This window comes from Lolium perenne, chromosome 4, assembly GCF_019359855.2.
Source record: "Lolium perenne isolate Kyuss_39 chromosome 4, Kyuss_2.0, whole genome shotgun sequence".
NCBI lineage: Eukaryota > Viridiplantae > Streptophyta > Magnoliopsida > Poales > Poaceae > Lolium > Lolium perenne.
Genome location: NC_067247.2, coordinates 386,513,306 through 386,541,182, shown reverse-complemented (window position 1 = coordinate 386,541,182; position 27,877 = coordinate 386,513,306). Strand labels below are relative to the sequence as shown.

The 27,877-nt window shown below is 45.2% G+C and overlaps 3 protein-coding genes across 3 annotated transcripts; 1 reads left to right on the top strand and 2 right to left on the bottom strand.

The window, feature by feature from the left end:
- Positions 1–650: 650 nt before the first annotated feature.
- LOC127348132 (uncharacterized) lies at positions 651–4,784 on the bottom strand. The gene has a single exon (XM_051374225.1). It carries the CDS (start codon positions 4,782–4,784, stop codon positions 651–653), a length of 4,134 nt encoding a protein of 1,377 aa, XP_051230185.1.
- Positions 4,785–7,321: 2,537 nt separating this feature from the next.
- Positions 7,322–11,384, bottom strand: LOC127348131 (uncharacterized). The gene is made up of 4 exons (XM_051374224.1): positions 11,212–11,384; positions 10,705–11,002; positions 7,769–8,458; positions 7,322–7,678 (listed from the first exon to the last, which is right to left on the bottom strand). Exons 1-4 carry the CDS (start codon positions 11,382–11,384, stop codon positions 7,322–7,324), a joined length of 1,518 nt encoding a protein of 505 aa, XP_051230184.1.
- A 696-nt stretch (positions 11,385–12,080) lies between these two features.
- On the top strand, positions 12,081–13,548 carry LOC127349268 (uncharacterized). The gene is made up of 3 exons (XM_051375026.2): positions 12,081–12,345; positions 12,443–13,093; positions 13,186–13,548. Exons 1-3 carry the CDS (start codon positions 12,121–12,123, stop codon positions 13,507–13,509), a joined length of 1,200 nt encoding a protein of 399 aa, XP_051230986.2. The 5' UTR covers positions 12,081–12,120; the 3' UTR covers positions 13,510–13,548.
- The last annotated feature ends 14,329 nt before the right edge of the window (positions 13,549–27,877 follow it).

Sequence of the window (27,877 nt, the reverse complement as noted above, 5' to 3'; positions counted from 1 at the left end):
CCCTCGCCATGGCCGCAGCGTCGCATGCTAGCTGCAGCTCAACTGCCGTAGGCCGAGTACTCTAACTCCGATTTATTTTGTTATTAAATTATTACCAGCTTCTGGTTGATTTTTCTCGGATTGCATGTTTTAGGTGTTTAAGGGGGCAGCCTACTAGCAGCTCAACGACCATCTACCAAAGATATGATTCCTACTCCGCTCAACAGTTTACTTTTGCTTTTGGTTCAGAGATCAAGTTTTAGGAATGCTGGTTGGTTTTTCTCAAATTGACATTTAGAGTTTCAATTATGGATGGCTGATCCTTTTACCTAGTGTAGTTCATCACATTTTGCTAAGTTAAAACTATTTTGCTCATCTGTTGACTGCAGGGTGATGATGGTAGTCCAAATGTGTTGGCTCCAAAATGGTAGTCATACAATCTGATAGGTGTGTTTAACCGTTCATAATCAAATTTCAGTTAATTCTATTTTGTATACTTGTGAATGTACAGCTAACTTTCAACTCATTGTGCTGCCATACCAACTGTTCGCCTTGACAATTACGAAATGAGTCTTTATCTCCACAAATAGGTCATTGATTCAGAACTTCCATTGACGCCAGCCATTTTGTTTACAGTTTTTTTTTTTTTGACTTGGAACACTGACATTCCATTAAACTTGAACGGCAAGATCGCCGTACAGGGCCCTGCTTACAACATCAGGGACGTGCTCATACCACACTTGGTGGTCATGTCGCACTCCAGCCAAACCTAAAGTAGCTAGACAGTGAGCTGGTTTGTTTATAGTGCGAGGCACATAGCTTACAACATAATCAATGAAGGAGGTTTCCAGGGTAAACTTGATTTCAGAGATAAGGGCGCCCAGTCTTGAAAGATCATGTGAGGAAGAAGAGAGGGCCTGTTTGAGGATCAGGTAGTCAGTTGCGAACTTTGCCCTCCCGATGCCCAGATTGCTCGCCATTTTTGCACCCTGGAGAAGGCCGAAAGCTTCAGTGTGGAGGGGGTCGATCGCACGAGGGACAGCTCCCGCCATGGCAAAAACCAAGTCACCATCGCTGTCCCTGCCCACAGCTCCCCAGCCTCCCTTGCTCGACGCAGCTTGGAACGCCCCATCAGAGTTGATTTGGACCCAGTTGGCAGCGGGCGCTTCCCAGACCGCAATGCCCTTCGTCGACGAAGTCGTCTTCTTGCTCAGGTGCAAGTGCCACTCCAGGCAGTGCGCACGGACAGCGAATAACAGCTCGCTAAGACTGAGTCTCCTCTCGCCACGGTTGGCTTTGTTCCTCTCCGTCCACCAACTCCAGATGAAGGCGATGGAGAGCATTTTCTTTTCAGAAGGCAGCTTCAAGATTGATTCCAGTAGCTGCATCCCCGAACTGCAGGACAGCAGTTTCTGCTGGACATCCTCCAGAGATAGCACACGCCAAGCTTTCCTGACTTCAGAGCATCTGACAAACAAATGGCCACCATTTTCAAAAAAATTGTTGCAGATGGCACATCTAGTGTCCAGGTCAATATGTCTTCTCTCAATATTCATACGCATAGGTAGGCTATCATGTCCAACTCTCCACAGGAAGTGGTGAACCTTGGGCGGGCACTCGAGCTTCCAGATGTTATTCCACACATTTTGCTCCCAGATGCTGCCCCTCACGCCATCAGCAGGACCAGCTTGTTGGTCAGAGTCAGCCGCGAGGGCAGCGACCTTGTACGCCGATTTGACGGAGAACACCCCTCGGCTGTCATAGTGCCAGGCCACCTGATCACTCCATTGGCCAAAGATAGGAATTCTAAGAATTTTCTCGGCATCATTCGGGTTGAAAATAGACCTCACCAGCTGGCTGTTCCAAGCATTATCGATGGTATTGATGAGCTGTGCAACCCACTTGATCTGGTTGTGCCCAACGATCGTGCTTGGGCCACGGGTAGAGCTGTCCGGGATCCAGGGATCCTCCCAAATGCGGATGTTGTTGCCGTCACCCACTCTCCAGATGATGCCCAACTTTAGGACCTGAATCCCTTTGAGAATGCTTCTCCACACATAGCTCATCCCAGGCATAGGGCCAGCGCTCAGGACATCACCGTCAGCGAAGTACAGAGCTTTTAAGACTCTGGCACAGAGAGAATTGGGTGCCTGGAGGAGCCTCCATCCCTGTCTAGCAAGCATGGCAAGGTTGAACTCATAAATGTCCCTAAATCCCAAACCACCATCCTCCTTAGGTTTCATCATTTTCTTCCAGCTGACCCAATGCGCCTTATTTTCATTGTCCTGTTGTGACCACCAGTACCTACAAATCATCTGTGCAATGTCATCACAAAGGCCTTTCGTAAGGTCAAAACAGGCCATGGCATAAGTCGGAATGGCTTGTGCTATCGCCTTAATGAGGATCTCCCTAGCCGCTTTGGACAGGAACCGCTCTTTCCATCCCACAATTCTCTTCCATATCTTTTCCTTTATGTAAGCAAAAGCTTTAGCTCGATCGAGGCCAATATAGGTTGGGAGGCCCAGATATTTGCCGCCCTGCACCTCAGCACGGAGGCCAAACACAGTCAAAACGGAGTCTTTAAGGTGTCTAGAGCAGTTCTTGCTGAACAGGATAGAGGATTTATCTCTGTTAATAACTTGACCTGAGGCCGCCTCATAAGCATGCAGAATTGCATTGACAGCCACAGCACTTTCGGTGGACGCTTCTAGCAGTAGCAGGGAGTCGTCGGCGAAGAGCAAGTGGTTAACACTAGGCGCAGACGGGGCAAGCTTGATACCAGTGATTTGTCCTTCGGCTTCGGCAGCGTGGAGAAGAGCAGAAAACCCCTCGGCACAAATCAGGAAGAGGTACGGCGAAATTGGGTCGCCTTGTCTAAGACCTCTGCCCGGAATGATGGTGTCAGTAATGTTCCCATTAACCTTGAACTTGTATGATACCGACCGGACACACTTCATCACGTTCTGGACAAATTGCTCACAGAAGCCCAACTTCACCATAACATGCTCCAGGAAGGACCACTCCACGCGGTCATAAGCTTTACTCATATCGAGTTTGACAGCCATGAAGCCCTGCTTACCAGACCTCTTCCTCTTCATAAAGTGTGACATTTCGTAGGCCAAAATGGTGTTATCTGAGATGAGGCGGCCCGGCACAAACGCACTTTGATTGGGAGAAATAATATCATCCAAGATGAGCTTCAGCCGGTTAGCCAAGACTTTGGAGACGAGCTTGTAAACGACATTGCAGAGGCTAATTGGGCGTAAGTCTTTCAAACTTTCTGGATTCTTCACCTTCGGGATGAGCACAACAACAGTTTCATTCCACCCCTCTGGTATCTCGCCGCCTCGCAACACATTCAGGACCTCTTCCACCACAGTCTCACCAACCGTACCCCAAAACCGTTTGTAAAAAATAGCAGGCATACCATCAGCACCTGGAGCCTTGAGATCGCCAATACTATCCAACGCCTCCTTCACCTCCTCCTTTGAGAACTCAGCTGCCAGGGCCTCATTCATTTGAGGAGAGACCCTTGCCTGAATATTTTCCAACACCTGGTTTGCATTTATACCTGCCACGGGGGTAAACAAGTTAAAGAAATAATTAGTAACGAGGGTCTGCAAGCCCTCCTCCCCGGTAACCACCTCCCCATCGCCACCCTTCAGCCTCTTAATTGTATTGTGGTTTTTCCTCTCAGTTGCAAAAGAGTGGAAGTAGGAGGTGTTGCGATCCCCTTTCTCTAGCCAGTTAGCATGGGCCCTCTGCTTCCACGACATCTCCCATTGGTCCTCGAGTCTTTCCAGCTTGAAACGTACCCTCTGCTCTTTGGAAACACTCTTGGCAGTGATATCACCCCTTCTGCACTCCTCGAGTTCCACCTTAAGGTTTTTTATACGATTCTGGAGGTCGCCTAGAACATCCCTGCTCCAAGAATGTAGCTCTTTTGAGATGGTCTTCAGCTTACCCATGATATTCACCTCTCCTCTCGCGGCAGCTAGACCCCAAGCATTCGTCACCATCGTCTCACACTCCTCTTCCATCAACCATCTCGCCTCAAACCTCTTATTCACGCCCCCGTTCCCAGTCCAGACTGGTCTGTTTGAGCGCACCACACTCACCACCACATGCCTATGGTCAGAGTGCTCAGGGTCGCCATTTTTAACCTTAAAGTCCGTGAAGTGAAGACGCCAGGCAGGTGAGGCCACTGCCCGGTCCAGGCGCTCGCGAATATAGTCTTCAGCACGGCCCTTGTTATTGCGCCAGGTGAACATATCCCCTTCGAAACCCAGGTCTTGCAGGTTGCAGAACTCCAGGGTGTCACGGAAACTATCCATGTGGGATTGGGGTTTAACAACACCACCTTGTTTCTCAAAGCTGTACAGGATCTCGTTGAAATCCCCCACGCACATCCAGGGCAGATTGGATTGGTGGTGGAGGGTACGCATCAGCCGCCATGTCTCCTTTCTCATCTCCTGGCGAGGCTGGCCGTAGATGCCGGTCAGCCTCCACTTGATACTATCCTCACCAACCACATCCACATCAATATGCATACGACCCTTCCACCTTAAGCTCACATCAACACCCCGCCTCCAAAACAAAGCCAAACCCCCACTCCTTCCCTCACACTTGACCACAAGCATGTGAGGCATACCCAACAACCAACGAAACTTCTCCATTCCCTTCTCATCCATTTTGGTCTCAGACAAGAAGAGAATATCCGGAGCCTCCTTCTTCTGGTGAGCCAGAAGACCTCTAACTGCCGGCCTATTCCCCAATCCCCGGCAGTTATAAGCGCTGATCTTCATTGGGCACTGCGGAGCTGTATCGGCAGCCCCGCCTCAAGTTGTTTGTCAGACGCACCATCAAGTCCTTCCATCTCAGAGGCATTCTTACCTCTCTTTAGCTCTCTTTCCTCCAGCTTTTCTGTATCCCCAGGTCCCCTCTTTCCTCCACTCACTGGATTAACCAGCCCAACCAGCCCAGACACAACTCTGTCTTTGTGCAACCTCTTGAAAGTTTTTTCATACCGTGGCGCAGCGGCACCAACCTGAGACTGATTTTTGTCCATTTCTTCCTTGGACACTTGAGGCTTCTTGATTGGCATAGGCTCAACGTTCACACTTCCTTTGGCCAAAGGCAGGTGCTGGCACCCCGGCTTGGGCAGCACGTCCCCCCCTCCAATTTCCTCGGGCATGTCCAGCTCAGGTTCCATGCCCCCTATCCCCTGGCTTCCACCAACTCTACTAGGGCTGATCACCGCCATATCAAAATCCAGCATACGTGGGGTCCCAACAGGGGGCTGAGTTACAGGCTTTTTCAGCGGACTAGAGGCGTCATCCTCCACCTCTTTGTTCTTCTTGCCACCATCAGTTGAGGTCCCCCCTTTGACAATCTCAGACGGGTCTTTTTTCCATGAGCCCTTATCGCTCCTGGACTGGGAACCCCCACTACCTTGATTTGAACTTCTGCCAAATCCGCCTCTACTGTCTCCCCACCTTTGGCCATCGTGTTCGTTCCTTCGTTTCTGCAGTTCCGCGATCATCCATTTGCCATACTGTTGTTTCTCTCCCTTCCCCAGCACTATATTGCAGCATTTGTCCTCATGACCAACGATACCACATGTGAAGCAGAATTCAGGAAGGAATTCATATTCAAAGTTGCACCACCTCACCTTCTCGCCTCCATCAACTTGCACGAGGATCCCCCTTCTCAGCGGTTCTGCCACCTGGAGTCTCACTTTGATGCGCAAGAACTCGCCCACAGCTGTGCCGTCTTCCCCCACCTCTGCCTCCACAAATTCTCCCACTTCATTGCCGATAGCTTCCGCTGTGTCCTGGTTCATTCTCCCCAGCGGCAACTTGAAAACACGAATCCAAATCGGAAAGCTTGCGTAAGCATACTCGTCAAGGGATTTCTCTGGGATGAACTCCTCCACCACCAGCAACGAATTTCCCACCTTCCAAGGGCCATCCTCCACTGCTCTTCTTCTCCCCGACGGTTGTAGGAACGTGAACATAAACACATTTTCCCTCATTTGTTTGCAGAGAGTACCTTTGAGTGGGCACCAGACTTTGCCCAACGAAGCTGCAATCCCCTCCGCGTACGTCGGCTTCTCGGACAGTACTTTGCCCAGTGCACGCGCCTCCCCAGATCCCGCTACCTTCTCCCCCGGGCGCCCGATGCGGAGCCCCTTCTTCTCCGCCTCTGACAGGCACAGGCCCTTCAGCAGGTCCTCCACCCTCTCCATGCCGCCTCCTCCGCCGCGGGCGCCACGAGAGGCGCCGTCGATCTAGGGTTTGGTGGTGTACGATCCCGTGCCCTAGCACACAGGAAAGGCTGTGAGGTGGGGGTCGGGGGAGTGGGAGCCTGGGAGGTGCGGCGGCGCTCGATGGGCAGGGGCGGAGCCGAGCTGCGGGCGCGCTGGAGCCGGGAAACCAGGCGTGGAGGGCGGGATGTGACAGGGTGTCTCAGCCTAACCACGAGTCGCCTACACAATCGCCAGGGACTAAACCAAACCGTCACCAACGGACGGACCCATCTTAGTTATGATCGCCATTTTGTTTACAGTTTGGTCCTTTGTCCTTTGCTACTTTATACCAACTAGCCAACAGTAAAGTTGACTTTAGTTAGTTTAGTAAACCCTTTGCTAATTCTTGATAAATGTACATTGCCACCATTCATGTTGAATGTGGTTGATGCTAATAATCTAGAGACATCACCGCTTGTGCAATGTTGCTTCTTAAGTAAGCGCATGGTGTGCATATCTGGTGATACCTAGGCATTTTCGTTTTAGATGCCTTTTGTAGCTGCATATCATTGCCTGAACTTTCTCTGAACCATGTTTTGTTAATTTGCCAATAGCCCAATACAGGCTCTGAATTTGTCTGACATCCTCTCAGCCAGTTTGTGCATTGCAGGCCTACCCTCACCAAGCTCTCGGTCAGTACCATCCACCTCAGGAATGGTGAGCTGCTCACGGTTTACGTGTGTGATGTGCCATATCATACATCTCAGGCCACACCCTGATAAATTTAGGTATGTATTTATTCGGTTGTTCAATGTTTCAGAAACATACTGCTAGCTAGTTCACAACAGTGCTGCCCCTCCATGTTACTACAAAATCAGCATCGTCATTTTCATTTACTGAAAAATAATTCTTATACTCGGCAAGTTCATACTCCGATTAATACTGATAGTGTTTTTGTGCTTCTATGACGACTCTGGCTAGATTTTGTGCCTCAATGCAAGACGACATCATCATCGACCTGACCAATGTTACCCATGGCATTTTATCATTCGGTTTCGGTTTTTAAATGAGACCTAGAGGCAGCAGCACACAAGACTAACGAACAGGTGATCGCAACTCAGCGTGAATGGTAGCTTCCTTGTGAATGTCACAATCAGCCAGAGTCCATGGATCCTGCAAGCATTTGCCACCGTAGACTAACCGATAAGGCTCCATTAGCTTTCCCTTTGTCCTAATCTTACTCCTCACGGCAGCAATCGTGTGGAAGTTTGTTACGTCGAGGGTGATGGTCTCACCTGAAAGGGTTTTGACAAAGATCTGCATCTGCTCCACGGATGGCAAGCATGTTCTTTTCGAAGGTGGCAACAGTTGTGCTATCTGATCCAGCCTTCCCTTGAACACATCTGTCAGCGCAGTCTTCGAATTGACCACCGCTCGCAGTAGCGCAACAGCCTAGAAGATATTGACACGCTATTATTCAAAAATCAAAGACCTAAAAAACCGTAAAGTAAAAAAAAGCTTACGACTGCTAGGACTACTTGCCTCTTCTTTGCTGATAGCAATGTCTATCTCCGCCACTATATCCCGATCTCTCTTGCACCAGTGCTTCAGCACCGACACTGCAGAGGCCTGATGTACACTTAGATCATCGTCAACAACATAGGTGTGATCACACACGAACTCAGGGTCAAAAGAATGGCATGATCTTTTATCCTTCCCGCAGTAGCAACCTGGCATCCGGCATAGATAGTACCACTCTGGAACCTCTCGTTCAGAACAATCCCTTCGCATCTTGAATGGGGCAGTGCTTGGATCCAGCAGCGTCTTTTTGCCCCCAAAGCTACGTCCTGTCAAGAATCCAGCTGCGTCAAGACTGGCAGCGCTTCTGTAAAGATTGTTGAAGCTTGTGCGCAGATGAGAGGTGCCAGCCAGGTTCTTGACGATGCATCCTATTGGGTAGGTCAGGAAGCTAAGGAGCAAGTCCACGAACTCGTGCTTGCACTCTGCATACAAGACCTTCCTGTCCCTCTTGTCATAGAAAAGCTTGATGGGGATACTTGCAGGAGATTCAGAGCTTGTAGGTTCACCGGTTTCCTGATATTGAGGCTTCTTGATCTTAAGCAATGATCTTTCTGCTAAAGTTGGGCTAACAACCCCATCAGTTCCTTTTGCAAGAAACACATCAGTGAATATGGTGGTGGACGAAATACATGCCTTGAGCAAGGAAAGCACCTGAAATTTATGCAAAGAATGCAGACCATAAATGATAGTAGTTAAATACCCGTGCATTGTCACGAGCCAATAAATAAATTATGTATGGTGTATTTTGTGTACATGTTTGTGCTAAAGGTAATTTTACAGAAACGACCTAATATGGTTTGAAACACTACCACATGGGCATACCCATATGCTTTTGTATTTCACAAAATTGCTAACTATTTCTCGGCATCCTACTAAGAGTATATGAATTTTCCATGTGATATTGATGAGCAATATTCATTATTTTAAATTTGCTCATATGTACATACTACGTTAGTCATATGGACGAGGATGAACAGCTTTATCATATGCACATTTTTTTTCTTTGCGTGTATATCATGTGTAGGGCCGAGCGGACATGAGTGAGGCTGGTGCGGCCGCACAGAGCCGCAAATATTACATGTGTCCATAAAAGGATATCAGTTTGTGTAAATTTAAGTGTATGTAGATACTCTTTAGTGCATAGATATATCAAAATTTAGGTAAATATTAGACATCCTTCTATGGACGGAAGGAATGTTAAACCTACGCTTGCGCCTTACAATTCGTTTTATCTACTTCCTCTGATCCGGAAAAAATGTAAAATGGCTAATAAAACTAACGTTTCACAATTAAGCCCTCTTGAAATCAGAAAAATTCTAATCCCGTGACCTAGCCGCACCGCATGCACCTACCCCGTCCGAAACTTATCCCCATCCCTGTTCCACCTGCCCCGGCCTTTCTCGTCCCCAATCCCTCCACAAGCGGCGCCCCCAACATGTTCCCGTCGAAGGCAGGAGAGCTCAGACCTCCATGGACGCCCTCCCGTGCATCTGCAGCAAGTTGCGATGCTACCGGCCGGAAGAAGATGTCCCACTCGTTCACGTCGAAGCCAGTATAGACCGGACCTCCACCCAAGCCTCATGTGAATCTTCAACAAGTTGCGATGCGGCCGGACATGAAGAGTGTTGTCGCTCGCTGCCCATGCTCCGCCGCCACCAAGGCTCCCGCACCAATGCGGCAGGCCAGTTCCTCCCCATCCCCCACCCCCGCTCTCTCATTGCATGCCCTAGAAACGGCTCGGCCCTAGGCCTCCATCCGTGCGGTGGCCATCACGATGGGTTGATAAAGAAAAAGCTCATGGGTTGATCTGCAAAATCTTCATTCCGACACTCTTTCCGAATTGGAGGGAGTAATCTGTACGCCCCAGAAATCTTTTCTATGTGTGCCACCAACCATAGAGTTTAAAGGATAATTGCATGCCTTTATAGTTTTTCAGAAATTAAGATCTAGGTAATCATGAGCAAGTATCAAATACGCATTATCTTGTTAATTAGTTCAACTTGTTGTGAGATAGGGTTCATTCTAGGATTTCATAGTTTCCCGGATTTTACCAGCTCAGTCCTGATCACGCGAACACGCGCACATGTTGGCAGAAAACAGATCGGACAATCAAATACACGCGATTGAAAAGTGCATCTCTTTTCCGTACGGATCCAAAAGTAAGTTTTAGGAAAATGATAGCTAATTACTCGTTAGAAAAAGACAGGGCTAATTCATGTGGAAAGTCATTTATTTCATGGATGCAGTTCGTATTAGATACGGAGAAGAAAAATTAAGTAACAGCTGCAGGGACGCATCACCAAGATGAGTAGATGAGTTTCGTTAGAATACGGTTCACTATTCGGAGTTTGAGTAGAACCGTGGTCACGTACTAATTTCTTTCCATGTTCTTTATTTCAAATCCCTTGCGCCATGGATACTACACGCTCTGGGCCTCGCGGTGGCGGGAAAATATTTTTGAACGGATGTCTCGATCATCGATTTTATGTGGGCTAAGGTGACTTCGGGTTAAGAAAATAATATGAACCGAAGAGATAGCCCAAAGCCCATGTGTGACACCAGGCAGCCACCTATTTCAATTTAATAGTAAAGATATGGCTGGTACGTACTCAGTTGAGGATTCTGGCCAAGCAAATACAGTTGGGGTTTCGTTTAATCAGTTGCCTAGTTTTTTTTAGTGCCACTTCTAAGGCTTTACCAACATCGATTCAACCATCCTCATCTCAAAAAGTCAAAATCACTTCACCATTACAAAAAACCTAGTACTCAGCTAGTAGTCCACAAATATTTCACTAAAGTTGCATAGCTTCAGAAGGAGTAATTTATAAGCTTAGTTCAGTATACTACTTTGGGAAATTTCAGACAACTTTGATAATGAACAAAAGAATTTAGTTTACCTCAGTCCATCCCACGTCCACCTCCACCTCCTCGTAGCTGTCTCTGATACCGTCTCCATCAAGCTCTTGAAGAAAAGACACCACAGAGCTCGTCGACGCCTGTTTGATCACCCAAACGTCGCTGATGACGAACCTTTCTTTCCAGTTGGAGAAGACCTCTTTTCGTGTTGTTTCGTGGTACACATGCACCAGCCTAGCCATGAGTACCTCCCAGCACCTGCAACTATCGTTTTCTCCCTGTGGATTCAGATGTTTCTCCGCAAACGGGGTACACCATGGGCAGCATGAACTGTTGTACCTGCGCGCGTATAAAAAGGTTCTCATGCATATAACCAACAGATAGATAGCAAGATCAATCTTACAAATTGAAGCAATTCTAGGTTTTACAGGATTAAGAGGGAAGAAAAACAGACCCAAATTCATCCCTGTGCGTAGGCCTGAGAAGTATGCCATGGCAGGCCTCAACCTTCAGCAGTTCGGCTTGGCGGAGGCGGTCGACGCTGTCGCGCGCAGAGGTTGGAGATGCAACCCGGCGAGGACGCGCCGGCGCTGAGTTGAAGGGAGTAGAGGGGAAGCGTCAGGAAGGTGAGCAGAACGTCGACGAAGTCGGAGCCGGTATCGGCGAACAAGACGCGGTTCCGCGACCTGTCCACAACGAGCTTGATCTTGATGGCGGCCATAGCCGAGGTCGGTGACACGCCCGCCTTTAGCTGATTTATGTTGAAGGGAAAAATCGAGATATTAAGGAATACGTGACGGTATGTCGCGGAACTCGACGGCTGTAGGGTCCCAAGAGTTTTTACTTTGGCCTCTTCGGGTTCCGCGACCACCATGCATTTATACGTCTCTGAATTCCCAAGGCGGTCGACAGTTTAATCGCTTGATATTCCCAAAGATCCCATGCGTGATTGCTACAGCTACTTAAACACATCACTTGAGAACCCGTCTCTTGGACATCATCTGAACTGGTAGACTGCACTCTGCACGTACCTATGGCCCCGATCAAGATCAACCTCGCCGTGGACATGTCGTGGAACCGCGTGCTGTTCGCCGACGCAGGCTCCGACTTCGTCGACGTCCTCCTCGCCTTCCTAACGATCCCGCTCTCTGCCGTCCAGCTCCTCCCGGCAGATGCATCATCGCGGGGATGCCTCTGCAACCTCGGCGACAGCGTCGACAGCCTCAGTGACATTAGGCTGCTGAAGGTTGAGGCCTGCTGTGGCACGCTTCTCACGCCTGCTCACTCCGATGAATTCCCGTATGTACAAATACCTCATCTGTCCTCTTTTTGTAGTGAAAGGAACTAGTCAATTTTCTGTTTAGACATAATCTATTTTGCTCTAAGTTTCGCTTGATCAAATTGCCAGGCTTTGCAACTGCAAATCAACTCTCATTCCACGCAGCAGCTTCTTTCCCATGTCCTGCAAGTGTTCGCTAGTCTTTGACAGACTTTTGCATGTCTACGAGCAAGTAGGCAGAAAAGAGACGTTTGTGGGTGAGAAACAACGGTATGTGATCAGTGATGACTGCACAATCAAGCCGGCATCCACCAGCAGCATGCAGTCCATGCCGCAGGCGTTCAATTCTGATGGAACCGGCCATACCTTCGAGGTGGTCGAACAGTTGGTTGAATGGGAGCAGGTAAGAAGATCAGTAGTAGTGTATACAACTCCGTATAACCTCCTACATAGATTGGGATCATTTCTCACTGCTGACTTAGAGTTATGGACTTGTTTAGGTTGTAGCTATGTTGAACGCCTCCCTTTCATCAGATACCATGTTGACCGATGCATTTCTGCCTAAGGAATCAAATTATAATGCTGCTCATGCCACTGTCAAACCGGGCATCAGTCTGAAGAATTTTGTGTCCGATCGAGACTCTGCAGGTTCTTTACCGGAAAGCAAGCTCAAGATTTTCTACGACACCCGTGAAAAGAAGGTCATGTATGCTGAATGCAGCCATGACTTCGTTGACCTGCTCCTCGGTTTCACGATTCACCCGTTGAGCTCTGTTATCAAGAACACGGGGGCTGGCACTTGCCATCTTGGCCGCTGCTTGGACAATCTCTATAGAAGCGTCTCTGATCTTGACGACGCTGGCTGCTTAACCGGTGGTTTCCCCAAGATGAAGTTGCTGGATGCAAGCGTTATGCCGTTTGATGTTTCGAGCAAAGCCATGTGTAAGGCACTAGATTGTCGGTGTCGGAAGGATATGGTGCCAGATCTGGCACGCTATTGCTGCCATCCTGACCTTGTTGAGTATGGGAGGTATGTCGTAGGCGATAACCTATTTATACATCAGGCCTCTGCCATTACTGTGATGAAACATTGGTTTGGGAGAAACAAGGCTATGGTCCTGGAGATGGACATTGCCATCGGGAAGCAGGAGGTAAGGTAGCTTGTCAATTAGAGAGAACAAAATAATTGGGAAATAGAGGTTGCTGAGTTTCTTTTTGTCAATGATCTCCATTGTTCTTGCAGGCCGTTGCGCTGCTGCGAGCCATGCTTACCTCAAAGACGGTGCTGACCGATGTGTTCATCCATAGGCTGGAGAAACACTCCTCCCTGCAGAAGATGCAGATCTTTGCCAGGATCCCCACGTGCAAGACCATAACCGTAGAAATTACGAGATCAGACACCATTGCCTCCGTCAAGAGCAAGATCAAGGAAAAGGTGACCATTCCAGCGGGATGTCGCCACGAATTGGTCTACGGTAGCAGATATCTGAAAGACTCCTGCACGGTTGCCGAATGTGGCCTTGTCAGAGAATGTACCATTGGCTGCGAGTTCTACAAGTCTGCTTGACTCTACAACCGGTTTGGATGAAGCCTGACAATAGTATTGTTTTGCGCTGTTGTTCACTAGTTCTTGTGGTAATTGCTTTAGGTTCCTTTCTATCCATCAAGGTGGTGCGGTGCCTAAAAACAATCGTGTCTGAGTGTTAGAACTCCTTCGTGGCGTTTCTACTTTGAATGGGAGATGGAAGACATATCTGTCCAATTTTTATTTTTATATATATAATTTAAGTAATGGCGCAATCTTCATTCTGAAGCAATCTTGGATATCTACAATAACGAAATGTGCAAAATAAAACTTGTGTAGTGTAAATTCTGATTTATAAACATTCTGAAGCAAAGATGTAACCAGCAAAGACACACACAAGACAAAGAACGAAAAACCACCTAAACCACTAACAAAAGGAAACCTTGGCAAAGGGGAATTTTTGGCAAAAAGGACCACCTGCCCCAGTGAAATGGCAAAAAGGACCACCTATGAGTGTAAATGGCAAAAGTACCACGGCGGCACGCTAGCCAGGCGACACGTGGCGGGTGCCACCGCCGGCTGTGGTGGCAGGCCCTGCCGCCGTCGCGTGTGGCGGCACGTCCGTCCCAGGCCGCCGTCCGTTCGCGCCGTTTGCGCCGTCGACGCCAGGTGGGCCCTGCCGCCACAGGGTCCGGCGGCACGCTGACGTGGCGGCTGCCTCCACCAGCCGTGGCGGCAAGTTCCCAGGCCAGGAGACAAGGCCGGCAGGCCTGCGCCTCGTTGTGCGTGCGCACTGATACCCACGAATATTTTTGCTGATTGCTTCGCTTTTGATGATTGCTTCGCTGATTGCGGTAATTTCCCGCCTAATTCTCCCGCTCGATCTGTCCAGTTCTCTATAAAAACAGCCATCGATATTCTTTGGTACACAAGTGATAAGTCGTTATACCTTAGCCAGCATGAGTGTGCCATGCTCCGACCAGGATTTTAGGCCGATGAAGGGGAAGAATGCAAGCTTGCCACCTGGGGTTACAGCAGAGAGGTGTTGGTGCGGCCGCCTTGCGAAGGTGAAGGAGGTGGTGGATTTTTCTGATAAGTTCGGCATGAAATATTTCATGTGCGCTTATTACGATCATGATCCACCCGCACGAACAAGTTCATCATCCTCGAGGCCTGCGGTATGTTCTAAAAGCATGATTAAAAATTCTGGAGGCCTGCGGTATGTTTCATTAATTTTTGTTTATTAACCGTATTATTTTTGTTGCAGTCTCCCCCGCCCCTTTGCAACTGGTTTCACTGGATAGACCAGGAGCAGCCGGATTGGGCGCGCCGTGAGGTGGAGGAAAAACAGAGGCGTGCATGGGCAATGTTCCATGAGGAGGAGCGTTTCGAAAAGGCTATTGCTAATGATAAAGCAGAAAGAGAGAGACAAATACAAAAATTAAGGGCAGAGCAAGCTCGAAATCGCGAGGTAAATCAGAAGCGGATGGATGATGAGGCCGCACGTAGGTATGCAGAGGAAGAGGTGCGCAGGGAGTCCCGTGAAGCGGAAAGGAAGAGATTAAGAGAAAGGGCTGCTGAGGCGCAGGCAGCAGAAGAACGCGGCGACAAGACTGGAAAATGGCCACGCTGGACGCAGGGCAAATAGAGTGATTTGTTGTAGTAACTACGTATTTTAATTTCTGTTTTATTTTCGCGTTGTATCTTAAATTCCGTTGTAGTGATTAGCCGTATTTTAATTTAAGTTATATTTCTAACTTTATTTTGGCAGATGTATTAATAATAAATGTTGATTTCCCGGAAAAAGTTCGCGCGTAAATTTTCCCGCCTAAAGTTCCCGCCTTATTTTTTTCCGCCAAAATTTCGCGCCATGAATTCCCGCCAAGATTTCCCGCCTTTTCTCTTAGCCGCGTGCTATAAAACCCCTCCCCGGGCATTCATTTGTTGTACACAATCGAAGTCTCCACAAGATGGCTCCTCGGGGAGATCGTAGTTTTACTGCACGTATGGCTGCTCCTCTTATCTCCTCTGCTACTTCAGTTATGAGTGCCAATAACATAGACAATGTCGAAGATCTGGTCACGAATGTGACCCTCCTCGTTGAGGTAGGCAAGCTTTTTTCTAAGCACGCAGGTATGCCTGGCCGAACTCCGGTGGAATTACGACAAGAGCTACTTAGGTTGCAAGCAAGGTTTGAGAAGAAGAAACCGAAGAATGAGAAGGAACAAGAAAAATTTCTAAGGTATCCATATACATGGGCTTCCTCGACGGAGGATGACGAAGAAGTCTTCACGCCGAGGAATCTGGCTAAGAGCAATGAATATTTCAAGGGAAAAAGTGCTGCATCAGCTTGCATTGACTCGGACGACGATTTTATGCCACCGAGTAAGAAGGGCAAGGCTAATTCATCATCGAAGAGCAAGAAGAAGGGAACAAGGTGAAGCTTATAATGTTACTCGTAGTGTTTATTTCAAGTTGTGGTGTTGGCAGTGCCGATGTATCTTCATTTCGGTAGTAACTTAATTTGATGTTGAATTTTTTGCATGTTGATGTATCTTATTTTGAAGTACTTGTTGAATAATTAAGCGAAATTATAGAAATATGTCTCATACTTTGGTCATACATAGATAGAAATAATAATAATATGTAACAGTTCTCAACATATCAAGCTTGTCGACGACGACGTGGTGGTCTCTGCTTAGCACCAGAAGGCGACAAACGACGTGGTGGACGATGTTGGCGCAAACCTCGGCCGTACTCTTCATCCTCATCATCGGTGCTGGCATCATTGTTCTGTGGTGGAGTTTGTAGTACGTGCTGAGATTGTGTCGCTGGAGGAATTAAACTTCCTTGTCCGCTCATAATGTCAGCACCAAAGAATTGATTAAATATCCCTTGATTGTCAGGTTGACTATAAGATCCGGCATAATGTTCTTGCTGCATATGCTCACGACCCTGTGGTGGGGCCATATTGTGGCCAAACCCAGCTATCATGTTGGACCAAGCAGGATCAAAAGATTGCTGCGTAAAAATATGAGTTGTCAGTAATAGGCATGAATATTTTTTTATGGGAGAAATTATATATTAAAATTGAAGGAACCTGTGGAGGAGGTATATTGTAGCCGAGTCCAGCTTCCATCTCTGGCCAGTTAGGTTCAACATGTTGCTGCGTACGAAAAGGTTCATAAATAATAGTCGTATTTTTATGTTGTGTAAGTGAATATTTGTAAAATATGAACATACGCGAGTGGTGTTCTCGATGTTTGAAGTCTCCCCTTGGGTGTATGAAAATCTTTCCCCGAACGGATTAGTAGAGAAAATATTCTCCTCCTATTTGTAGTGCATAGAAGATGATATATTTGTAAATCTTGTACAAGAACATACGACCATTCTGAAGGAGATATGCCCTAGAGGCAATAATAAAGTGGTTATTATTTATATCTTTATGTTTATGATAAATGTTTATATATCATGCTAGAATTGTATTAACCGAAACATTAGTACATGTGTGATATGTAGACAAACAAGAAGTCCCTAGTATGCCTCTTAAACTAGCTTGTTGATTAATGGATGATTAGTTTCATAATCATGAACATTGGATGTTATTAATAACAAGGTTATGTCATTGTGTGAATGATGTAATGGACACACCCAATTAAGCGTAGCATAAGATCTCGTCATTAAGTTATTTGCTATAAGCTTTCGATACATAGTTACCTAGTCCTTATGACCATGAGATCATGTAAATCACTTATACCGGAAAGGTACTTTGATTACACCAAACGCCACTGCGTAAATGGGTGGCTATAAAGGTGGGATTAAGTATCCGGAAAGTATGAGTTGAGGCATATGGATCAACAGTGGGATTTGTCCATCCCGATGACGGATAGATATACTCTGGGCCCTCTCGGTGGAATGTCGTCTAATGTCTTGCAAGCATATGAATGAGTTCATAAGAGACCACATACCACGGTACGAGTAAAGAGTACTTGTCAGGAGACGAGGTTGAACAAGGTATAGAGTGATACCGAAGATCAAACCTCGGACAAGTAAAATATCGCGAGACAAAGGGAATTGGTAATGTATGTGAATGGTTCATTCGATCACTAAAGTCATCGTTGAATATGTGGGAGCCATTATGGATCTCCAGATCCCGCTATTGGTTATTGGTCGGAGTGAGTACTCAACCATGTCCACATAGTTCTCGAACCGTAGGGTGACACACTTAAAGTTGGATGTTGAAATGGTAGTACTTGAATTATGGAATGGAGTTCGAATATTTGTTCGGAGTCCCGGATGAGATCCCGGACATCACGAGGAGTTCCGGAATGGTCCGGAGAATAAGATTCATATATAGGATGTCATTTTATGTGAAATAAAATGTCGCGGAAGGTTCTATGGAAGGTTCTAGAAGGTTCTAGAAAAGTCCGGAAGAAACCACCAAGGAAGGTGGAGTCCACAAGGGACTCCACCTCCATGGCCGGCCAGCCCTAGTGGGGGTGGAGTCCCAAGTGGACTCCACCATAGGGGGCCGACCACCCCACATGGGAGGTGGGAATCCCACCTTTGGGTGGGAGTCCTAGTTGGGCTAGGTTTCCCCCCTCCTATGGAAGGTTTTGGTTTCGGGTCTTATTCGAAGACTTGGACACCAACACTTGGGATCCACCTATATAATGAGGGGCCAAGGGAGGGGGCCGGACACCCCAAGACCATAGCTTGGCCGCCCCCCTTGAGTGGCCGGCCACCCCCTCCCAAACCCTAGCTTTGCTCCTCCACTCCATATTGCCCGCATAGCTTAGCGAAGCTCCGCCGGACTTCTACACCGCCACCGACACCACGCCGTCGTGCTGTCGGATTCAAGAGGAGCTACTACTTCCGCTGCCCGCTGGAACGGGGAGGTGGACGTCGTCTTCATCAACAACCGAACGTGTGACCGAGTACGGAGGTGCTGCCCGTTCGTGGCGCCGGAACCGATCGTGATCAAGATCTTCTACGCGCTTTTGCAAGCGGCAAGTGATCGTCTACCGCAGCAACAAGAGCCTCCTCTTGTAGGCTTTGGAATCTCTTCAAGGGTGAGACTCGATACCCCCTCGTTGCTACCGTCTTCTAGATTGCATCTTGGCTTGGATTACGTGTTCGCGGTAGGAAATTTTTTGTTTTCTATGCAACGTTATCCTACAGTGGTATCAGAGCCGTGTCTATGCATAGATGGTTGCACGAGTAGAACACGATGGTTTTGTGGGCGTTGATGCTCTTGTTATCTTTAGTTTGAGTACTTTGCATCTTTGTGGCATAGTGGGATGAAGCGGCTCGGACTAACTTTACATGACCGCGTTCATGAGACTTGTTCCTCGTTCGACATGCAACTTGTATTGCATAAGAGGCTTTGCGGGTGTCTGTCTCTCCTACTATAGTGAAGATTCAATTTACTCTTCTATTGACAACATTAATATCACCGTTGTGGTTCATGTTCGTAGGTAGATTAGATCTCTCTCGAAAACCCTAAACCACGTAAAATATGCAAACCAAATTAGAGACGTCTAACTTGTTTTTGCAGGGTTTGGTGATGTGATATGGCCATAATGTGATGATGAATATGTATGAGATGATCATTATTGTATTGTGGCAACCGGCAGGAGCCTTATGGTTGTCTTTAAATTTCATGTTGAGTAGTATTTCAAAGTAGTTGTAATAGTTGCTACATGAGGTGAACAACCATGAAGACGGCGCCATGAACCTTGACGCTACGCCGACGATGATGGAGATCATGCCCGTTGATGATGGAGATCATGTCCGTGCTTTAGAGATGAAGATCGAAGGCGCAAAGACAAAAGGGCCATATCATATCACATATGAACTGCATGTGATGTTAATCCTTTTATGCATCTTATTTTGCTTAGATCGCGACGGTAGCATTATAAGATGATCCCTCACATTAATATCAAGATAATAAAGTGTTCTTCCCTCGTATGCACCGTTGCATTGTTCGACGTTTTGAAGCATCTCGTGATGATCGGGTGTGATAAACTCGACATACAACTAGAGGAAGCCATGTTGCACACGCGGAATACTTGGGTTTGCTTGACGAGCCTAGCATGTACAGACATGGCCTCGGGACAACGGAAACCGAAAGGTTGAACACGAGTCATATGGATGATATGATCAACATGTTGATGTTCACCATTGAAGCTACATCATCTCACGTGATGATCGGTTTTGGTGTAGTGGATGTGGATCGTGTACCACTTAACAACTATGAGGGATGTTGTATTAAGTGGGAGTTCATTAGTAATTAGATTAAAACATGAACTAATTATCATAAACATAGTCTGAGTAGTATTTTGAATTAATTTTGTAGTATTGGCATCCGTTTACTACTATGCGCTAGTCTTGTTATTGAGATAGAAATACTGTTAAAATCTGACAAGAAACTTTACGGATTGGTACCGTATTGTTAAAGAATCAAGAATTGATTAAGTCCTATTGCAAACTTTTAGTAAACCTCACATTGTTGATTCAAAGAGCTATGGTTTCAATTAGTACCTAAAGTTATCTTGTCTCCATGAAACTTGAAAGTTCAAATATGTTTGAAAAATAAGGAGCTGAAAATTTAGTTTTCTGAAATAATCAAGGTATGAGATATATGTGATATCTAAGACCTTATTGCAAGATGATAGAATATAATTTGGTGAGACTACATAAACTCATAAGTTTTATGGGAATGTATGAAGGTTGAAGACGCCAGACGTCACAATCCTCCAGCTATTGGGGCACTAATGATATTCGCATATCCATGAAGTTATCATCCTTAGTATGCACCGTTGCTAAGACTCGTCGTTTCGAAGCATCACGTGATGATCGGGTGTTATAGATTCTACGTGTGCTTACAATGGGTGCAAGCCTGATTTGCACATGCGAATACTAAGGTTAAACTTTATGAGCCTAGCATGTACAGACATGGTCTCAAAAAGTTGTCATGAATTGATGGATAAAATTATGAGTGAAATTGTTCATCATAGTTACTAATATGTGAAATCTAGAACACTTGTCATATGATGATCAACTTCAAAGTAAGAACCTCAAGGTTATCGGTATTTGACCAACAAACCTAGAAGTTATTGATGTTGAAATGTTTTTCTGAATAATGAGGAAAGCTAAAAGAGAAAGCGCAAAAGATATTTTGGCAATGAGAAAAGAAAAGACTAGAAAGTCTAGCTCAGGTGTATATAAATGATATACATGTTATGGTTGTATTCCTAGTTAAGTCACACAATGAAATTCTTGGGTATTAATACCATATTGGTTGGTATGAAGTGTCATACAAAACAACGCAATACAAGAATACAATGGCCTAAGTGACTGACAAGGAATATGATAGGAATGCACGTCTGGAACAAAATAAAGTGTTATTATGTTCGTCGTTGGCATTCTATCTAAACCTTAGAATTTATAATAAAGAACTTAATAATTGTTATTTTGCTCTGGTCAAATGAAAACAATGAGTTGTTCAAATTATGACATTACTCCATGTATGATGGATAAGTTATTATAAATCTTAAATGGTGAAACACATATACATAACACTGACGCTAAAAATGCCATAAGGCAAATGATTTGAATTCCACTTATTTGTGGAACCGCAATTTAGGTCATGTTAGAAAAGATCGCATGAAGGAACTCCATGCAAATGGATTTTTGGAGTCATTCGATTTGTTGAATCGTTTGGCACTTGCAAAATCTTTTCTAAAAGGTAATGACTGAAATACCGTTCATAGGCCGAAGAGTTGAACGGGCAACTAACTTAGTGAAAACATACATAATGATATATGTGGTTCACTGGGCATAGTTGCGTGCGGAAGATTCTTCTACTTCATGAAAACTTTCAAACAATGAATTGAGTATATATGTGGATATATTCAATAAGGAAAAGTTTGAAACATTTGAATAGGATTCAAATAAATTTCAGCATGAAGTGGAAATCATCGTAATAGAAATCAAATATCTATGATTGGATCATGGTGGAAATATTTGAATTACGAGTTTTAGCGAACATCTAAGAGAGTTATGAAATTGTTCTACAACTTACGTTTCTTGGAGTATCATAGTGATGATGAAGTATCCAAGAGATATATCCAAACTTTGTTGGATCAATGATGAGATAAAATATTAATGCCATTATATTTTTGTGGATTATGCTTTAGTGACTACCGCTTTTACACTGAATAGAGCATCATCATGATCCGTTGAAATGACACCATACAAGTTATGGCATGGGTATAAACCCTAATAGTCAACCAAAATCGGATGAATGTCTTTGTTGGTTATCCCAGAGATTTAATTGGGAATTCTTCCCACGAGACAAAGACAAAAGTGTTTGTCAATGTTTCTTATTTCCGAGAAATTGTTTCGAGTGAAGTATTTGAGTGGGAGGACAATATAATTTGATAAGGTTTATGAACCTGAGCATAATGATCAGAGTAGCGCAGCATCGGAATTGGTTTCGGAAGCGGCCACGACGATCATGGCTCTCATGACTACAAAATGTTTTAGCCATGGAGATCGAAGTACATATTGAACCTTGTAGGTATGGTTTACTTTATGATCAAATAAATGATTTGTGGACAAAGGATTGATTTTGATCAATGATAAACCAACTACAAAACAAAGAAGTTATGATGGGCCCTGACTCCATTAAAATGGCCATGCGCCATGAAATCCAAGATAGATGAATACTTTATGAAAGTAAATGGATCTATGAAATTGATAGACTTGGATGAAATATCCTTGAAGAAAGCTTGACTTGTCGAAAAAATTGTTTACGACAAAGTTCAAAGAGTTGAATACGATAAGATTAGATCTTTCGTAGCAATGCTTATAGTCTATGTGGATTATTCTAGTAATCACTACATATTTCTTTTATGAGATATGCTAGTAGGATGGCAAAATACACTACTTAACAGAAGTATGTATACAAGATACAACCAAGAGTTTTGCTGGTCCGTGAAATACTAGATAGCGATACAAGCTTCAATTGGATGAAGTAAGTGTCACGGAGTTGGAATCTTCACCAGATGAAATAGTCAAAGAGTTTTTGATTTCATCAGAGACGATGAAGAGGCTTGCATTTGCAAGAAATTAAGTGGGAGCGCTAAGACACATTTATAATACTTTATGTAGGTGACATATAGTTGGTTATAAATGATGTAATTATATACTTGATTAAAAGGTTTCATTGAGAATTAACTTCAATGAAAGGATATGGACTGAAACAAATTTAGTGTCAAGATCTATGAAGATAGATTGAAACACATAAATAAGTTTAAGTCAAAGTACATATGATGGATATTGAAGTAGTTCAATATAGAAATATTAAGAAAATGTTCTTGTCATGTGAAGTTTTAACAAGACTTGAGTGTATCTGACACTCAATGAGTGAAAACACATGAGTGATTATAGATCACGAATAATATGTACACAATCAGATATCATGTGCTATAAAGTATTATGAGCATATACCAGGATGATTCATATGATGATCATTGGACGACAGTAAGAATATCCTTGAGTACTTTAGAAGAACTAAGGATATATATATATATATTTGTATGAAGAAATGACAAACAAATCGCTGTAAGATGTTACACCGATATTGGTTTTGTCACATATAAAATATAATTTCAATCTCAAATTAGACTAAGTGTTGTTTAAAAGGTAGCACAATGAGCTAGAAGTTGTCTATGCTAGATTTAGAAGAGTTCTAAATATTGTGACGGATTCTACAAAAGAAGGCAGAATATGTCATTGTTTTGACAATGACAAAGGATGTTAAGTCAAAAGGTTCTTTGAGAACATGGTGTATTTCCGACAGAGTCAGAACTTTGAAGCTATATTGTGTGTGACAATATTAGTGACATATTTTAGACCGTGGAATTAAGATTCCACCAGAAGACCAAACATATTTAATGCCGACTCATTTGGAAATGAGTGATGCGTTAAGACGCAAATGAATTACAAAATACATACGGTTCTGAGCATGTCAGATCCGTTGACTAAAACCTCTCCTGTGAGCAATACATGATAAAGCACCATAAGGCCAAGGTGTTATATCTTTACAAATGTAAACTAGATTATTGACTCTAGTGCAAGTGGGAGACTGAAGGAGATATGCCCTAGAGGCAATAATAAAGTGGTTATTATTTATATCTTTATGTTTATGATAAATGTTTATATATCATGCTAGAATTGTATTAACCGAAACATTAGTACATGTGTGATATGTAGACAAACAAGAAGTCCCTAGTATGCCTCTTAAACTAGCTTGTTGATTAATGGATGATTAGTTTCATAATCATGAACATTGGATGTTATTAATAACAAGGTTATGTCATTGTGTGAATGATGTAATGGACACACCCAATTAAGCGTAGCATAAGATCTCGTCATTAAGTTATTTGCTATAAGCTTTCGATACATAGTTACCTAGTCCTTATGACCATGAGATCATGTAAATCACTTATACCGGAAAGGTACTTTGATTACACCAAACGCCACTGCGTAAATGGGTGGCTATAAAGGTGGGATTAAGTATCCGGAAAGTATGAGTTGAGGCATATGGATCAACAGTGGGATTTGTCCATCCCGATGACGGATAGATATACTCTGGGCCCTCTCGGTGGAATGTCGTCTAATGTCTTGCAAGCATATGAATGAGTTCATAAGAGACCACATACCACGGTACGAGTAAAGAGTACTTGTCAGGAGACGAGGTTGAACAAGGTATAGAGTGATACCGAAGATCAAACCTCGGACAAGTAAAATATCGCGAGACAAAGGGAATTGGTAATGTATGTGAATGGTTCATTCGATCACTAAAGTCATCGTTGAATATGTGGGAGCCATTATGGATCTCCAGATCCCGCTATTGGTTATTGGTCGGAGTGAGTACTCAACCATGTCCACATAGTTCTCGAACCGTAGGGTGACACACTTAAAGTTGGATGTTGAAATGGTAGTACTTGAATTATGGAATGGAGTTCGAATATTTGTTCGGAGTCCCGGATGAGATCCCGGACATCACGAGGAGTTCCGGAATGGTCCGGAGAATAAGATTCATATATAGGATGTCATTTTATGTGAAATAAAATGTCGCGGAAGGTTCTATGGAAGGTTCTAGAAGGTTCTAGAAAAGTCCGGAAGAAACCACCAAGGAAGGTGGAGTCCACAAGGGACTCCACCTCCATGGCCGGCCAGCCCTAGTGGGGGTGGAGTCCCAAGTGGACTCCACCATAGGGGGCCGGCCACCCCCCCACATGGGAGGTGGGAATCCCACCTTTGGGTGGGAGTCCTAGTTGGGCTAGGTTTCCCCCCTCCTATGGAAGGTTTTGGTTTCGGGTCTTATTCGAAGACTTGGACACCAACACTTGGGATCCACCTATATAATGAGGGGCCAAGGGAGGGGGCCGGACACCCCAAGACCATAGCTTGGCCGCCCCCCTTGAGTGGCCGGCCACCCCCTCCCAAACCCTAGCTTTGCTCCTCCACTCCATATTGCCCGCATAGCTTAGCGAAGCTCCGCCGGACTTCTACACCGCCACCGACACCACGCCGTCGTGCTGTCGGATTCAAGAGGAGCTACTACTTCCGCTGCCCGCTGGAACGGGGAGGTGGACGTCGTCTTCATCAACAACCGAACGTGTGACCGAGTACGGAGGTGCTGCCCGTTCGTGGCGCCGGAACCGATCGTGATCAAGATCTTCTACGCGCTTTTGCAAGCGGCAAGTGATCGTCTACCGCAGCAACAAGAGCCTCCTCTTGTAGGCTTTGGAATCTCTTCAAGGGTGAGACTCGATACCCCCTCGTTGCTACCGTCTTCTAGATTGCATCTTGGCTTGGATTACGTGTTCGCGGTAGGAAAATTTTTGTTTTCTATGCAACGTTATCCTACACATTCATAATTTTAGATGTATCTGATAATACCTGAAGGTGTGAGGGGGGTCGAAGTGGGCGTTCGGGGCCAACCATTGGTGACAACGGTGATCGGCATCAAACGACGCCTCTAAAAGGTCTGGTAACTGCGACGTCATCACCTGTACACACATAATAAGTATAAATATGTTAGAAAGTATTACAACAAATCATAAGCACAAATAATTATAAATATGTTACAACAAATCATGAGTACAAATTATTATAAATTTATTACAACAACTCATAAGTACAAATAATTATAAATATGTTACAACAAATCATGAGTACAAATTACTCCCTCCGTTCCTTTCTATAGTGCCTATTGTTTTTTGGCACGGAAATTAGCGCGAGCCATTTTTTCACACAAAACCCCCTAGCGATAGCACAGACAAAATAGGAAACTAAAAACAGATCTCAAAAATACATGACCAGATCGGTTTCCAGATTTGATGGACTTGACCTGATCGGTGGAAGGGGTTCTTTGCAAAAAAAAACATAGCTTTACTCTTATATTCTGAAACAAATGCGAAAAAACAATAGGCATTATAGAAAGGAACGGAGGGAGTATTATAAATTTATTACAACAACTCATAAGTACAAATAATTATAAATATGTTACAACAAATCATGAGTACAAATTATTATAAATTTATTACAACACATTAAAAAATTACATCAAGCCGGGTTGTTGTTGCTACGGTAAGGGTATTCCCTTCGCGCATGACCGGGACATCTGCAAACGCGACAACGGCGCGGTTCTCCCGTCTGACTATGGTCCATGTCATTTCTATGATGGCGAGATTGGCGTCGACCCTTCGCGGTCCTTTTCAACGTCGGGTCCGGAACCCATATGGTGGATTTATCCGGCCATACATCTCTATAGTGCTGCCCAATACCCCATGTACAGAACTCACCGTTCCATGTGTGCAGTAGGTTGTATGTGTTGAAGTACGGAGATATGTACGTCTCCACGCTGATGTTCTGTGCTGAAGCAGCCTTGAGGACATGGCTACATGGGTATCCCAAAAGTTTTGGCTTGTTACAACTGCACTCACATGAGCTAGGTCCGAGGGTGACAGCATGCTTTCTAAAGCCTCTGTGGTGACCTCTCACAAACTTGGCGCGTACATGTATTTCCCACTTATTCCTAAGTGCATCAATTTGACGGAAACCATGGCTTTGTGCTTTTTTTTTGCTTTCTCGTCTAGATGTCGCTGCATCTTTTCAGACCATGGCTTGTTCATTGCATCCCGAGCGTTGGCAACCTGGACTCTGTCTGCAAAGTACGACAAAGTCCGGTTCCAAGTTTCATTAATCAGCGCCGTGATAGGGAGGGCGCGCACACCTTTCAGCACGCCATTGTACACCTCTGACATGTTGGTGGTCATTATGCCGTACCGAGCCCCAGAGTCGTAAGCAAGCGCCCACTTGCTAAAATCCGGGCAACTCTCGGCAATCCACGTAGACAAATTAACTGTCCTGGTTTGACCCCTCCGATTTGTTCTCTGTGGCAATGCAGCTTTCTCAATTTCTGCATTGATTCCACTCCAAATTGCATTCATCTTCTCTGTTGTCTTCTGCATGCACATTCTCTTGAACAGCTTGAACCAATCCTTGTTCTTGAATTTTGAGTAAAAATTGGCTGCCAAATGCCGCATGCACCACCTTGTCTCTAGATCGGGCCACCCCCATTCAGGATCTTGTGCCACCTTCAAAAATTCTAGCACGCTCAATAGCCCCGTGTTGCGATCAGAGATGATGCAAACATCGGGGCGATTTCCGACAACTGAAATCTTCAAGCAGCACAGGAACCAGAACCAGCTATCTTTATTCTCGCTCTCCACCAATGCATATGCAATAGGAAGGAGCTGATTGTTTGCATCTGCTGCGATCGCCAACAGGAGTGTGCCCTTGTACTTTTCAGTGAGGAAGGTACCATCTATAGATATCACCGGACGACAGTGTTGGAATGCCTGTATAGCCTGGGGGAATGCCCAGAATAAACGGTCAAGTATTTCTTCATTTGGCTCCCTGGGGTGTTGACGTTGTCTCCTGAATACTTGAGTCCCGGGGTTACTTGACGATATCTGATGGAGCATTCTGGGGGCTAGGTCATATGCTTGCTCATATGTGCCATACAGCCTCTGGAAGATCTCCTCCTTCGCACGCCTTGCCTTTCCGGAGCTGACATGGAAGCCAATCTGATCTTCTGCAGTCTCTTGCAGCGTCTTCACACTGACATTGATGTCTTTTTCCACTAACACTTGCATGATATGTGACACATATTTTGCGGTGACGTTCAAGTGGTTATCCAGAGCCCCAACCTGCTCGCAGGTATGTGGTTTTATTTTTGAGATATGTCAGGGCTGACATACCCCAGAGCTCTTTCGAGCGATCACTCTACCCCTACACCCCTCATTCAATTTGACACATATCACTTTTA